Source organism: Aspergillus tanneri (genome assembly GCF_003426965.1).
Source record: "Aspergillus tanneri strain NIH1004 chromosome Unknown AapTan_4_pilon_pilon_pilon, whole genome shotgun sequence".
Lineage (NCBI taxonomy): Eukaryota > Fungi > Ascomycota > Eurotiomycetes > Eurotiales > Aspergillaceae > Aspergillus > Aspergillus tanneri.
This window is the reverse complement of record NW_022984631.1, coordinates 1,356,339-1,371,710: the sequence shown is the minus strand read 5'-3', so window position 1 is coordinate 1,371,710 and position 15,372 is coordinate 1,356,339. Positions and strand designations below refer to the sequence as shown.

The 15,372-nt window shown below is 51.2% G+C and overlaps 6 protein-coding genes across 6 annotated transcripts; 4 read left to right on the top strand and 2 right to left on the bottom strand.

Moving 5' to 3' along the window:
• Nucleotides 1-200: 200 nt before the first annotated feature.
• Nucleotides 201-2,690, top strand: ATNIH1004_005657 (N(6)-L-threonylcarbamoyladenine synthase family protein; the record flags this gene model as incomplete). Its single annotated transcript, XM_033570307.1, has 3 exons — nt 201-551; nt 1,231-1,333; nt 1,390-2,690. The coding sequence occupies 3 exons, from the start codon at nt 201-203 to the stop codon at nt 2,688-2,690; spliced, it is 1,755 nt and encodes a 584-aa protein (XP_033426339.1).
• Nucleotides 2,691-3,115: 425 nt separating this feature from the next.
• ATNIH1004_005656 (uncharacterized protein) lies at nt 3,116-3,690 on the bottom strand (the record flags this gene model as incomplete). Its single annotated transcript, XM_033570306.1, has 3 exons — nt 3,116-3,207; nt 3,280-3,354; nt 3,504-3,690. 3 exons carry the CDS (start codon nt 3,688-3,690, stop codon nt 3,116-3,118), a joined length of 354 nt encoding a protein of 117 aa, XP_033426338.1.
• Nucleotides 3,691-4,357: 667 nt separating this feature from the next.
• On the top strand, nt 4,358-8,001 carry NTO1 (putative PHD finger domain protein; the record flags this gene model as incomplete). Its single annotated transcript, XM_033570305.1, has 2 exons — nt 4,358-6,816; nt 6,879-8,001. The coding sequence occupies 2 exons, from the start codon at nt 4,358-4,360 to the stop codon at nt 7,999-8,001; spliced, it is 3,582 nt and encodes a 1,193-aa protein (XP_033426337.1).
• Nucleotides 8,002-8,642: 641 nt separating this feature from the next.
• ATNIH1004_005654 (RNA recognition motif domain-containing protein) lies at nt 8,643-9,857 on the top strand (the record flags this gene model as incomplete). The annotated part of the gene is made up of 4 exons (XM_033570304.1): nt 8,643-8,682; nt 8,790-8,889; nt 8,980-9,332; nt 9,397-9,857. 4 exons carry the CDS (start codon nt 8,643-8,645, stop codon nt 9,855-9,857), a joined length of 954 nt encoding a protein of 317 aa, XP_033426336.1.
• Nucleotides 9,858-11,691: 1,834 nt separating this feature from the next.
• Nucleotides 11,692-12,050, bottom strand: SDC1 (DPY30/SDC1 family protein; the record flags this gene model as incomplete). The annotated part of the gene is made up of 2 exons (XM_033570303.1): nt 11,692-11,782; nt 11,878-12,050. 2 exons carry the CDS (start codon nt 12,048-12,050, stop codon nt 11,692-11,694), a joined length of 264 nt encoding a protein of 87 aa, XP_033426335.1.
• A 683-nt stretch (nt 12,051-12,733) lies between these two features.
• On the top strand, nt 12,734-15,322 carry ATNIH1004_005652 (fanconi-associated nuclease 1; the record flags this gene model as incomplete). The annotated part of the gene is made up of 3 exons (XM_033570302.1): nt 12,734-13,242; nt 13,296-14,736; nt 14,807-15,322. 3 exons carry the CDS (start codon nt 12,734-12,736, stop codon nt 15,320-15,322), a joined length of 2,466 nt encoding a protein of 821 aa, XP_033426334.1.
• Nucleotides 15,323-15,372: the final 50 nt, after the last annotated feature.

Here is a 15,372-nt window from a genome sequence, read left to right as displayed (position 1 = left end):
CAGGCGATAGCTAGTATTTTTGGGCTTCTTTTTTGGGATCTGCACCTCGTCTCAATAATAGTATCATTTACGCGCTTGGCCTTTTTGCCACCGACTTTGTTGATCAAAGTCGTTTGCCCAAGCACTTCTCCAGTCTTTAATATTCCCCCCACCCTTCGTTCTGTTCTCGTTAAGTATTCAAGGTCATTCGCATTGACATGATGTATCGCCCCAAGTTGTCTTTGAGCATTTCTGCGGCACAAAACACATCCCGACCGTCCCTGTCTCTGAAATCCCCGGTCTCTCTGCCACGTACCCCTATATCTCCACCTCCTGCTAGTCCTGGTGGAAAGCGATATTCCTCCTTGCAACTGGCCCCCTACAAGTATACCAACTCGTGCTCATCCAAGAGCATCCTCAAAAAAAATCCGGTGATGGGGCCACCCAGCAATACAACCAAGCGCATCCAGTTCAAGGGCACTCCGACTGTCCATTGCGTCACGCCAATTGAGAACCCCGAGGAATACTACGGCACATACACCAAGCTATCCCGCGAAGAACGACGCTGGATGGTGCGAGAATGAAGAATGGGCGACCAGGTCATGTGGCTAACAAATTACCACAATACCGGCGGTTATACGACAGTGCGAGGCCAGGGATTTCGTCCGCGCTTTCGCTGGGACATGATTCCCCGCGCTTACGACCGGACCTTCTCTGAACCAGCCTGTCAACTTCAACTTGCAGTTGTCCGTGCTGCGGGGCGGGAGATGAAACTATCGGCGCAGAGTGACGAGTTTCAGAATGAGCATCACTGGAGAAATTGCCCCTTGGAAAGGAGAGCATTGCATCAGTGTGTATATGAGACCTATTATGTTTATGACGTGATGATATGATCTGGAGTTTAGTGTTGTTTACTATTTATATATTGAGCGTTAGTCTGAAGGAATCCAATACATTCGTTGTCGCTCCACCTAGTATACCATCTTATTCGTAGCATGTACTCAGTAGTAAATTATTTATAGTAGCATGAGCCCATTCCAAAATTAGCTGCATAAGTAATTCAAGGAACTAACATAACGTACGGAGGAGCTATTATTTACGTGGAGTACAATAATATACAATCACTTTTAGCACCACTAGGGCACATTCTCAGGGCTTCCGTGGCCCGTGCGGTGCAAGTCTGTGATTTCCGCTTTGTCGCCTCCTTGGAACTGCATCTTTTTCTCTTGCACCTCCTAATGTTGTGCCCAGGACTTTCTGCAGCAGCCTGTCGTAAGACATTTTATACGTCTACAAAATGGAGTTTGTTCCCCCGGAGCCGCGGATTACTCACGCTTGCCATCGAGACGTCCTGGTGAGTTGATCATGATCTTCTCAATGACCAGCCGACCAGAGTTGCTAACATCCAAGCCAGCGATGATACTTCCGTTGCAATCGTCGAAAAAAGCCTCGGACCGTCTGGTCCTACAGCCAAGGCCCATTTCCTAGAAAACATCACCGCCGACCTGAGCACATACCGTGGCGTGCACCCCATGCTGGCCCTCGAATCGCATCAAGAAAACCTCGCAAAGCTTGTCAACAAAGCTCTGTCCTACTTACCCGCGTCGTCGGAAGAGGACAATAGTGGACACAAAACCATACATCTATCAGACGACTCGACTCCGCGCCGGAAACCTGATTTTGTATCTGCCACCAGGGGACCAGGGATGCGGAGCAATCTCTTCGTCGGACTAGACACGGGAAAAGCTCTCTCGGTTGCATGGCAGATCCCCTTCGTCGGTGTGCATCATATGCAGGCGCATCTTCTGACACCCCGACTGGTGTCTTCTCTAGCCCGCGACGAAAAAAATACCGATACACCTGTGTCACCCGAACCCGTCACGCCCGAATTCCCCTTCCTGTCGATCCTCGTCTCCGGCGGACACTCGATTCTTGTCAAGTCGTCTTCGATCACCGACCACGAGATCATGGCTTCTACTGCGGACATTGCGATCGGCGACTCCCTCGACAAAGCCGCCAGAGAAATCCTCCCCGATTCACTACTCCAGACCGCCAATAATACCATGTACGGCAAGATGCTTGAACAATTTGCTTTCCCCAACGGCAGCATAGACTACGCTGACTACCGCCCCCCAATGACGCGCGGCGAGGAGCTAATAAAGCGTGAAACCCCATGGGGATGGTCCTTGACCACACCGTTTGCCAAAACCCGACAGCTCCAATTCAGCTTCTCTTCCATCGCGACGACAGTCACTAAACTCGTCTCGTTGAAGAACAAAGCCAGTGAAAACATGACGCACGCGGAGCGCGTCGCGTTGGCGCGCGAGTCCATGCGCGTCTGCTTCGAACATCTTGCATCCCGCACCGTCATCGCACTTCAAGCCGTTCAGCAGCTGGAGGGAACTGGAACTGGGACCGGCGACGAGGTGAAAACCCTCGTGGTCAGTGGCGGGGTGGCGGCTAATCGATTCCTTATGACTGTGCTTCGTTCGTTTCTGGATGTCCGCGGGTTCGGACATGTTGCTATCATTGCGCCGCCGCCTTCCTTGTGCACCGATAACGCTGCCATGATCGGATGGGCCGGGATTGAAATGTTCGAGGCGGGCTGGAGGAGTGATCTATGCGGTCGCGCGCTGAGAAAATGGTCTCTTGACTCGCGAGCGGACGATGGTGGTATTTTAGGCCCTGCGGGTTGGTATCAAGTGAACTGATCTGGAGACCCTACGGATTGGTCCTGTGTACTATTTATACTCCTTGTATATTTGTCGCAAACTTCGCTCAGAGCCATACTGTATATAGACTCCTGTACAATATCTACGGAATGTAATATCTCCAAATCCACTCGAGACATTTCGAACTGAATCTTTGTCATAGCTATTAGTCGATCAAGAGAATTTACTACCGGAATACATGATGTATCCTAATCCTAGAAGATAACACCAGCTCATATTCCGATCAAAAACCACATATTTCCCCCCGAATCCAGAGATATCACCCAGACATGTTATCAAATCGACCAGCGACCAAAAACATATCTCCACCACCTAGTTCTCCATATTGATCTTTCAGTAGAGATAGACAGCATATATGTATATCCCAGCATCAACCAGATTATGTGCACTCCTCACCCGTATGATCAACCACCCGCGATATTCCCATCCTGTTTCAAAGTGGTCACCTGCTTTCGAAGCTCTAGGAAGAAATCCTTCCCGTTTGCCATAGCATTGGCTGCATTCGTGGATGGTTAACAGGTTGTCTAGGTAGGATAAAGTACCGACATGGATGAATTCGAGAACATACGTTTGGATCCCCACGGTCCGCTCGGACGATTGTTCGCGTCTTTTCCTCCGGTTTTGTAGAAGAAGGGTTTCGGTGCTGTATAAATCATATTGATTGTAGTTAGCGATGGGATACCAGATAATATACCGGGTATAGTATATAGGTACCTCCCGGACCTGATATAGGAAATATAGGAAAGAAACAAGTCAGTCTATGTAAGTATGTAGCAAATATAAGATAAGTACCTCTCCTAAGAGCTCCCTTGGCCTCTGCAGCATTGAACCCTCTTACGGGAACATGCGGCTCCTGGGCTGGTCCGCCAGCGCCGCTGGCGGCAGCGAGCTGATCGCGCGATTCACCCCAGGCATTCGACACGTTATGATTCGGATTCTGGTTCGGGATCTGTCCTCGAGAACCACCATGCATGCTCATTGTTCTGGAAGTGGAATGTCTCTGTCCGGACTGGCGATTGTGATTGTGATCGTACTGACGACCTCCGCGCCAACTGGGAGGAGCGCGTGTCAGCTAGCCAAGAATTCAATCAAGGGAAAAAAAAAATAAGGTTGGAGGGTTGAAAGTTTGGGACAGAGGTAAAAAGAAAGGCAAAGAAAGCAAAAGGTTATTACCGATCATCTCCGGGGCCAATCATCCTGGAACAACACAGCTGGATACGGTTCTATCTCTGGACAGGATCGTGTAACCGCTCCGTATAGATCGGTAGCAAGAGCTGACCATCGCAAAGGTCAGCAGCTGCATTGTCAGCTGTGGAGCCTCTCCGCCTTAACCCAGGACGGCTAGCGCCGACAGTGAGATAACGGACAACTCCTCGCTTTCGCGTCGTACCTCGCTGTGGCTGCCGTGCCATTTCCTTCCCCCTCGACGCTGATCGTTTCTTGCGATGCTCAAGTCATGATTGACGGCTTATTCTTCCTCTTCCCACCTGATCCTGTCTTTTACTGGCTATACAGCATCGCTGGGATCTGCTGAGTCCCAACAGTGCAAAGGAAAGCAAGCCGACGTGCCTTTCAATCAACACCCAGCAGTTCTCTAAACTGTCGCTCATCTTCGTCATCTTGTCGATTGCTCGGATGAAATAAAAATGGCTCCTTATTCTTCTCCTAAAAACCGCAATTCCCCCGGGAAAACATCGAAAGCCCAGTCGAAAGCCCAGTCGAAAACCTCCCTGAAAGGGCCTCGGAACTCGGACCAGGCCAGCGAAGGTCCCCCCCTCAAGAAACGGAAATATGTCCCTGGAGGGCCCGGTGGGGGAGGCAGATATATTGAGCTCGATATAAGAGAGACAAAACCACCAAAGCCGACTCCAGTTCGTCGCACCTCATCCGCTTCTCGGGGTCGTTCTGCCCCAGAGCCCAAGCCTCAGCCTCAGCCTCAGCCCGCGCAGGCCCAGCTTCCTCCTCCGCCACCTCCCGTTCCAACCACACCCCTCTCGGCGCGTCTACGGAGAGACAAGAGTCAAAGTCGTGGTCGCTTTGGCTCTTCGACCGCCGCGGCGCTTGCGTTGCAACAGGGCGATGGCTACAAACCGCGTGAAGAGCGAGGCTGGGAGGAGTTCCACCCGGAACTGGATATCGAGACTAAATTCACGGTCTTCAGCTCGGAGGAGGTCGATCGTCCGGCGCCATCCGCACCGATTGCGAATATTCTGTCTCCGAATGGTCTGGATAGGAATGGAGAGAAAGACCCGTTGGCTGAGCTCGTGCGCGCCCATGCCAATGGCACGTCTCCCACCCCCATCAAGCGTCGGCCAGGTCGTCCGCCTCGTCGTCCGGAGGCTATTCTGAACGCCCTGGGCATCTCCCCTCAACCGAAAGTCGTTCCGCCTCCTGGTCCAAACCCCCGCGAAAGGTTGACGCTCCCTAAACCCTCCTTTCGTATCCTGGACCCTTTTACATTCTACGATCAGCCCGGGGTGGGTCAGGCAAACTATGTCGATCGTACGATGGCGAGTGTTGGATACCAGGAAAGCGATCTCTTTCTTCGTCATGACCGTCAGTTGATTCGAATGACAGAGGGGGCTCAAGAGGACGATCTCGAGCTCGCGAACCCAGTAGTGACGGAGGGGGAGATTAATGCAAGTGTCGGCAGAGTGGAATACGATATGGATGAGCAAGACGAGAAATGGCTGGAAGATTACAATGCGAAGCGACGAGAGGACCAAGTTGAGCCGATAAAGCCGGCGGTCTTCGAGATCACGATGACCAAGATCGAAAAGGAATGGCATACTCTTGAGAAGCGCATACCCAAGCCAAACCCGAAGCCCCCGCAAACGCAACGCCCTCGGTCGAGCTCTGCGGCTGCCGTAAAAGGTGAAACTACTGGGCCTGGGGAGGAACAAGATTCGAAATGCGTCATCTGTGACGATGGGGACTGTGAAAACTCAAACGCAATTGTATTCTGTGATGGTTGTGATCTCGCGGTCCATCAGGAATGCTACGGCGTCCCTTTCATTCCAGAAGGCCAATGGCTGTGCCGCAAATGTCAATTGATTGGAAGAGGGTCGGCAAACTGCATCTTCTGCCCCAATACCGAGGGTGCTTTCAAACAGACAACTACGTCGAAATGGTCTCACCTACTCTGTGCTATCTGGATTCCCGAGGTCTCGATCGGCAACCCTTCTCTCATGGAGCCGATAACGGACATCGAGAAAGTGCCCAGGAGCCGCTGGAAGCTTCATTGTTATATTTGCCGACAGAGAATGGGCGCTTCGATCCAGTGCAGCAATAAAAATTGCTTCGTTGCCTTCCATGTGACTTGTGCCCGACGAGCCCAGCTTTACCTGAAAATGAAGTCTGGCCATGGTACCCCGGCCGTCACAGACTCCCATCTGCTGAAAGCGTTCTGTGACAAGCATGTGCCCCCAGAGTGGCGCAGGGAGCATGGCACGGACGCTGCTACGGCCGATGCCATGGAGTACTATCGGAACACCATGCAAGGTCGGCGATGGGGGGATTCCCAGGCGGCCGCTCTTTCGCTGGAACCAGCACATTCTCTCGGAGGTGATCATGTCGACGACGATGGCCCAAGAACACTTACCCCTCGCATCACCCTGACTATGGGGGGCAGCAAGCGAAAGCGACAGACTGTACCCAAAACCGTCTGGAAATTGCCTTCCGGGGCTCCAGTGATTCCTCAGGTCGTTCTCAACTCAGTTGTGGCTTCTCTCCAGCGCTTCGGGGTTCGTCAACGGAAGCAATACGCCGAGGACGCCTGTAAATACTGGACGCTGAAACGAGAGGCTCGGCGTGGTGCTGCACTTCTAAAGCGGCTACAGTTACAACTGGAAACATTCTCGTCCATGGAAATGACTAGGAGAGACTATGTCGCGATGGGAGTCGCCGGAGGGAAGCGGCTCCAGCGGCGGATTGATTTTGGGGAACGATTGTATTACGACCTAGATCGGCTAAGGATGCTGTGCGACGAAGTAAAGAAGCGAGAGAGAGAGAAGTTGAAGGATGCAGAGATACTTCGGAACGTGGTCGACACGGTTTATTTCCCTATCTTCCCTCTACTCTGGCCCATTTTTGAGAAAGCTCAAGTGTAAGCACCGCATTCGCAATGTCTGTACCTACTTAGTCGATTTGTACTAATCTTGTCTACAGACTTGATGGAAAGGCTGTCTTTCGACAAGGCCTGCTGTCCATCCGCACCAAATTGGAAGAGCGCTACTATACATCAGTCTCGGCATTTTCCGCAGACCTTGCTCGTGTATTCACCTCCGAAATTGGCGTGCAGCCAGCTGGTGACACCGCCGAACTCCAGATGCAGATCAGCGGTCGTGCGCCGGAGCTCAGCCTCGAACAACGAGAGAAGAGAACCCTTGCTAAGCGCATCATCCGCGCCATTCAGCCGGCGCTGGAAGACGCGATCAAAAGGGAGAGCGAGCTGAATCGCAAGCCTTTTGAGCAAGAGCTGAAAGAACTGGACCTTATGCTCGAGACTAGCGTCCTCTCGCACAGAGACTCGGATGTCGATCCGTCAGAGACTTCAGGATCGGCGGGACGAGAAGCCCCTAGCTCTCTCAGTGGATCTGAGGAGAAGGGAGAAGAAGAAATGGTTTTGGTTGCGAGACCGGAGCCTTGCGACAACGCAGAAGAAGCTGCAGCGCTACCAGAGAAGTCAGAGGAAACAGCCTCCACCATGCCCGACGCAGACCAGCCAGAGCGTTCCGAAGCTACGACAGAACCTACGACCCAAGAGAAACCCTCCAAAACCGAATCGGCTCTTCCCGCGGAACCTGCGGGTCCTGCAGTCCAGGAGGCTGGGAATCAAGATGTGGATATGACTGTCACCAACGTCCCGCCTCCTACTGAAGAACAGCCGAAGGTGAATGGCGAAACCCACAGGATAGAGTCGGACAATGCGGAATCGATAAAACCGAATCCCGAAACCGCCAAGGGGCCATTGACACCGCCGCCCAGCTTCAAAGGGGATCAGCAGTTCCCTCTGTCGCAAGGGGGCATTCAGTGGTACATGCAACCATTTGATCCGGTGGGCACCACCATTCACGAGGAACGGTGGACGGGGCGAGACGTGATGCGTGGCATGAGCGAGGAGCTGAGTGAATTGGACGAGGACGAATTGAAAGACCTGGTGGGGGATGAACTTGAAAGGCAAATTGTGCCGGTCGCAGGCGGACTATCCATGGACGCTGGAGATACATCCGTCAGCGAGCAAACGGGGAAGGTCCATCGAACACGCAGACGGTGGCGTGGATTCAAGTAGTCATCTTTTCGTTTTTCTTTTTCTTTTTCTTTTTGTGTTTTTTTTTTTTCTCTTTTGTTAAATCTTCTCTTTTTCTTTTCGTTTTTAGTCGAGTTTTAGCAAGCTGTACCAGGGTTCGGGCGGACTGGCGTTGAGCGACAGTCAGGTGTACTGTGTAAGAATTTGATTTATTCGCTAGGGAGATCTCGATAGGAGGTCTTAATAGCTAGGAGAATATCAAAAGATGGGTGTACCTACAGAGCGATAGTTATTAGTATCTGCAGTTAAATGGGGTAGAATTAAATGACCACTGGTGTCTTGGCGCATGCAGAGCCGCCCTCTTTTCTCCCGCTGGCTCTTCCCCCTTCTTTCATCATTTCCTCTCGACCTTCCATCAACCATTCCTTCGCTTTCCTTTTCCTCTTTCATCTCTCATCCTTCTCCTTTGGCCTTCAGGGTGATCGATTACATCTCGCCCCCGGTAGCTAGCTAGTTCCCTTTTTTTTACCCCCAATCCGCTCCATCGGTTCTGGAAGGTATTAGCTTCTCTTTTTCCACCGCAAATTGCGATCCTGAGACCCGTGCGTCGCACGCGCCTCTCTATTGAACAACCAGCTCTCTTTCTCTTTTTTCCAACCCGTTCCATCAAATTTCTGCCCATAATGGCTACAGAATATGATAATGAAAATGGTCGCTACGACGGTATGTTATATCGATGATCCCCACCGTCTGCATCTGGTCGTCAATCCATCGATCTCCCTGGAAACAGAATCTCAGGACTAACCTGCCAATTTTCTGCCCCGTCTTAGACGAGCCTCGTTTTGCCCGTGACCGCAGCGCGTCGCCTCGTGATGAGCCACGCGGTGATCGCACTCGTAGCCGCTCCCCTAATGGCCGTTCTGATGATCGGTATGTCCAATCAATTGAAAAAAATGACCCTCGCTTGCGCAGCGTGGCGAGAATTTCGCGCTGGGCCAGCACGCTGACAGCATCCCCTAGACCTCCTATGGACACCCGTAAGGCCGCTCCTGATGACGATGAAGAAGGGGCATTGAACACTGGCTCCAATCTTTTCGTCACTGGTATCCACCCTCGTCTCACCGAGTCGGATATCTCGCGTCTTTTTGAGAAGTACGGCGATGTTGAAAACTGCTCGATCATGGTCGACCCTCACACCAAGGAATCTCGCGGCTTTGGCTTCGTCAAGATGGTGACGGCCGAGCAGGCGGATGCTGCCAAGGAAGGCCTGCAGGGCGAGGTCATCGAAGGCCGCACCCTGAGCATTGAGAAGGCCCGTCGTAGCCGTCCTCGCACCCCTACCCCTGGCAAATACTTTGGTCCTCCCAAGCGTGGTCAGTACCCTTACAGCTGCTTCAGTCATTATCGGATCAATATCGACTTACCAACTTCATATAGACTTCCGTGGCGGAGGACATGGTGGTGGTCGCGGCCGTGGCGATCGCTTTGATGACCGACGCGGCGGATATGGAGGTAGCTGGCGCCGTAATGACGACTACCGCTATGGTCGCTATGACTCGTACAGTGATCGTCGGGATTACGGCGGTCGTGATTACCGTGACTATGGCCGCCGCGAATACCGTGAAGAATACAGTGGTGGTGGTGGTGGTGGCGGTAGCTACCGTGGTGGCATCGACCGCTATGCCTCTGGCGGCCGTGAAGACCGGTACAGCCGTGAAGATCGCCGTGAAGACCGTCGTGAAGAACGCCGTGGCGGTGGCGGCGGTGGTAGCAGCGGCGGCGGCTATTACGATCGCGATGCTAACCCTCCTAGCTACGGCGGCCATGGACCTTCCTCCCGTGAGGCATATGGCGGTCGCTCTTACGAACCCCGTGATGACCGATACAGCTCCCGGTAGGTAGGTGAACATGACAGAAGTCGGCGTTCAAGATCATAGCACGTAATTCCCCCCTTTTCCGCCAGTCTTGGTGTTTTTCTATGTTGTTCGACCCCCTTCCCCTTTGTTTCTTGTACCCTTTGTCGTTTGTTTCCCTACCATTCCGTCGCTTTCCCATGTTCCTCGTGATGGTTTTTACTTCATTCGACACCCGTATTCGACTGGATTACTAAATTCAACGGAGCACACCTGGGCGTCATTCTGTTGTTCTTTATCGAAAGGGAGAAAAAAAGTCATCTGCGCAGTTACATGTCATCTCGGCGATTAGTCGGAACGCCATCCGTTTTGCGACCCTTCAGCTGTGGTAAAAGGAAAAAGAAAGAAAAAGAAAAAAAATAAAATAAAAATAAAACAACCAGCCTCGTCGCTCTTCGGTCACTGGCTAATGTTTTCTTTTGTTACTTCGCTCAAAACACCGGGAAGAAAATTGGCGGCAGGAAAAAGGAAATCAGATATTTACATTGACGTTGTATTTCCCCGGATTGTCAGATGGGTTCAGCACTGCTACATTATCAGCTCTTCCGGAACTTGGTCGTTTTCTCGCTACTAGTCAGCTGTTCGCCTTATTTGCGTCTTGTTGCGTCTTATACAACTCTTTCTACGTAACGACTCGATTGTATTCGGCCAGAAACAAACACATAAGATCTGTCTTGTCTTCAGGCCTTCCACAAAAAGATGTTCTTATCCACGCCTTCAGGTTTCAGTTTGAACGGAGTCCAGCCATTACTCGCCAGTTCCACCCTCTTGTAGTTTCGGCAGTACGAGCAAAGATTGTGCGCCTTAGAGATCCGGTTGACGAGGGCCAAAATCATATCAACGTAATTATCCGACAGGCTTTCTTTTACAGGTGCTCCCGGCTGTTTTGTGATCCGATTCCGCTATTCTCGGTTCTTCAGCAGCCATGCTTAACATCTTCTGCAAAAGGTAGGGGCCGGTGTTAAGCGACGCTGACCACTGCTGAAGAGAACCAAATGACTGCTGTCCTAATAACCCCCAAGGCTCAGTGATGTACCATTTGCATGACCGTGATCTATACTCGATTATTCCTTGACACAGCTGTCTCCTTCCTATGCGTATCTACCCCTTGTAGGGTGAGCTGATGAGAGCTAATGAACAGGACTCCTTTGCCATTTAAGATAGTGTGAATTGAATCAATCCAGCATAGTCCTCTAGGTACCCCTATCTCCCAATCCCGACCAGGTCTTAGCTTTCTACATAGCGGCAAAACAACAGACCCGTATACACACTACGTGTCTCGGTAGCAACTTTTTGTACTCCACAGAAACACTTCTAGACGAAAGATCGTGTAAGGTTCAAATAAGATCAACCCACATTCTATGTGGTCCTCTTAAGAGCACTGTCCAGGTCCATCTTTCGTCGAAACATCAAATTACCAGAGTACACGACCTGCGCAAAACGTCCAATACCAAGGCTACCAATCCTGTGTTTTTACAGCCAGAGCCAAGCGCCCATGCATCTAGTCTCCATCCAGACCATAGACCAAGCATATTATACCATAGCATGCCATAGAACATCGCAAAGCATAGATATCACACCACGCCCGTTATCTCCATCAGGATTACCACCGACGGGAACCGGAGACGATGCGCGCGTTCCACAATCTCCACCTCTTCCTTGTAAGTGAGAACAGCACTATATCGTGTCTATATCCCCTAGAGACCGAGCGAGCGCGCTCGTGCGAACGACCACAGAAAAATCTCCCGTTAATTGAACCCGGGTATGCATCCGGTCCACCCAAGCAAGTAGATAAATCAGATAAAGACAGACTGGGATTTTACTCCGGCGATTTATTCGATGCTCCACCTTCGATCTCGTTGCTTTTCTGGATTAGGTATTCGCCTAGGACTCGAAGGGGATTCGAAGGTCTAAGTAGAATTGAAACAGTTAGGCACGAGATACGTATGAATGATAGGATTAAATAGAATGACTAGGTATATGGGTATGGAAGGTAACTACGTACTGCTCTTTCGTGACCATCTTCATCCCCTCAAGTAGATAAGGCACGATCTTCTCGTTCATGTATACTCGGGCAGGGGCTCCCCCTGGACGAAGCTGCGTGATAGAGGTGGTTGATTCAGCAGCAGGAGTATTTGCTGCTCCGGCGGCGCTGTTGGGAGTGGACTCGCTGCCCATGGTGAGGGTTTGGCAATTGATGAGGTTGGTAATAGTAGGAGTACTAGTAGGAGGAGGCGTATTCACTGCGGAGCTGGAGGGATCTGCGATGGGAGGAACGGGTGACTGAGGAAGGAGATAGAAGGTGAGTGTGGATAGTAGCGTAGAGAATCAATGGGGAGGCATGTGTAAATTCAATTGCTAACGTAGAGTTTCCATGGCGGGCAAAAAAGACAGCGGAGCGGAGCTTCTTTCCTTCCTCTCCTTCACTTCTCCTTCTTGCGGAGCTCTCCACCAGGTGGGGACGGTGCTCAAAACTTAAAAAGACAGGGAGTGTGCTGTTCTTACTGGGACATTGTCAGCCATTATTTGGATTTTTGGATACTCCGTGGATGATTTAGATAAGATATCTGTCTAAAGAGACCTCCGATGCATTCTGGACGGAGGATTTCCTGGCGAAGAAGAGATGGATCGCCTGCGTTTGCTGACACCAAATGGGAATTGCCTGTTTGGGAGAATGCAAACAAGACAAATCACGACATCAGGTGATCTCGTGTCTCTAGAGGACACGTGCCGACACGTCTTTATTCTTGACGTCCATCGCTCGCTCTTCGCTACGAACTCAACTCATAGACCGGCGTTCGTCTGGTCGGGGCGATACTACTTATCTGCTCTCAGATGTCCATCTTCACACAACTGCCAGCATGTCCCTCCTGGACTATTGGTACCCGAAGCGTCCGTCTGTGAAACGGAGAAAGACTACGGTGGACGATTCTGCGCAAAGAGGCATCCCAGGGCAGAAAGAAGATGTTGCAGACCAGGAGAATGACTGTGTCTCTGTGAGTCCGGTGGACGAAGCTTTGGATACCCCAATTCTGGCCCAGATCGATCAGGGCCCCACCGGCGTCGATGAGTTTCCGTTTCCCAATAGTCAGACAGAACTCGAATCTTCACTCCCTGCGCTTCAGGGAGATAGCGAAGCAATCGAACAATATGAGAATTCCAATGCTGTAGATACCAATGTGGACGGTGAACCGGGTTTTCACGAGCGGTTGAACGGTGGTAAGTGGAGAAAAGGGAAGAGTTCCATTTATGTGGATGCGTTCAATCTGGCGCTGGAAACTGTGCTCGATGAGGAAGGGCATCTCTTCAATAACGCGGAGATGGAGGTCTTCAATCAGTGGAAAGCACTCTCGTATCAGTCTCAATACCTGTGGGTTTAGACCGCTAATCTTCTATCCATTTCCCTGTGGTTGACACGGTTAGGTACGTACGGCTCTTTCTACGCAAGACCTCTGCGTGGCATCGCATAAATCGACTGGGATATCACTCCGATATCTCAGACCTGCCGCGTGTCGTAGATGATCTCCAACGTACCCGAAGTCTTCCTTCTGACTCGGTGCCTGCGGGTGAAAGCCCGGCAGGTGTCGAGTATCTGGATAGGCTGGGTCTTAGTGGTCAGTTTCGTTTTGCTAATAAAAGTGAAGACATCACAACCTTAGAAGAAGCGTCTTCGCTTTTACTCCTGGACGAATTGAAGAACCTGGCGAAGGAGGCCAAGGTCCAAGGGAAGAGTAAAAAAGAGCTCCTGAAGGCGTTACATCGCGCGAGTCAAAAGCAAACAGGTCTGGATTGGAACAGTAATGTACAGCCGGTCAATAGAGACGCCCATTTTGTACAGAAGATTCTCGACTACACGGGTGATTGCATCAGACTTGCACCGGGGCCACGAGCCCTCTTCGAACGGGTACATCTTGTATTTTACAGGTCGACAGAATGGACGGAGAAATCCCTTTCCACTATTATTCTAGCAAAAATATCCCGCAAACGTTTCCCGAAGTACGTGGTCTGTCGCTCAAGTTCCATCTTTCCGTCCAGAGATGTCTTGTTAGAATTCGAATCTGCCTTGCGGACGCAGTTCCAGATCGATAATATTCTTGAGTTCAATGGGACACCTACGAGGGAGATGCTGGAGCAAGTGAAAGATCTTGCTTTTAAAGTACATCCTCGATGGAGGTCCCTTCTCGAACATGAGAGACACAAGGAAGAAACAATTTACGAATGCGGAGAGGGCGCATATCTCCGTCGTTTTTCACCCGCATGGGTTTATACCCGGATCATCCACAAGGGGCTTCATCCGCTGGGGAGGTTCAAGGAGCATAAGGCCGAACACATGGTTCTTTCCGAGTTGCTCACGCAGCGGTTATTCCATACTGCCCGTCGGGGCGCATGGTACCAGCGGAAAGCCCTTTTAGAGGAACATTACATGTGGGCATTGACGCCATTTGATAGGCGTAGCGAGGAAGCGCAGAGAAAGCACTGGAAGCGTATGGCCTTGCAGACCTGCGAGAAGGGCCTCGAAGACCCTGAGTGTCATTTGACCTACCACTACGATCTTCAGAAACGAATAACTAAGCTTGAAAAAGCCCTCCGGGTGGTCAAAAGGGAGCAACATGAATTCAGTCATGTCAGTCTCGTGAGGCCCGAAGAACGTACGATCGAGGGTATTCGTCTTGACCCAGAAGATTCCCCAAATCGCAATGGATCCACTTCTCAAGAAGATGTGTCATCCAAACGAGGCCGTCCAACGGTCTGGCTTGATGAACGGAACGGCGGACAATGCAGGGTTGAAAGCATGTGTCTAAACTGGTATCGTGATAATGGCTGGAAGGGATATCACTCCGAAGGAGGTATCGTTCGAACCTTGGTAGGTTACCGATATTAAATGAGTATCCCTGAGACGAATATCCCAACTGACATGAGCAATAAACCACCAGTTTGGCTATCTCTTCTACGACATCCTCTTCACCTACGTCCCCAACGTATTCCAAACCCCCTTCCAGACCTGCCCACTCGACCTCCACACCGACGCGTTCTATCCATCTCGAGCATCCGAAATCAACCATCGCCTCGTAGAAATCACCAACGGCGCATCCGAGCGCATCGTTCGTGCAATTCACTCGCAGGAATCAGAGAAACAGACCTGCGCTATTGGAATCGACTGGTCCTTTGAACTGGAAGATCTGGTCGAGATCGTGCAATGTTTCCGCGGCGAAGCTTTGGCAACCATCTGTAAAGTCCTGGCCCAGGAGTATCAGCAGCGCGGGGGAGGCATCCCCGATCTCTTTCTGTGGCGTATGGATGCCAAAGAGGTCATGTTTGCCGAGGTGAAATCGCAGAATGACCGGCTGAGTGATACGCAACGATTGTGGATTCACGTTCTGGCAGGGGCAGGTGTCAGAGTGGAACTTTGTAATGCCGTTGCGAGAGAGGTGAGAAGTGTACATGATTGATATACAAGTGTAGATATGTCTCTAAATGAACCTGATTTTCTAGAGCCACT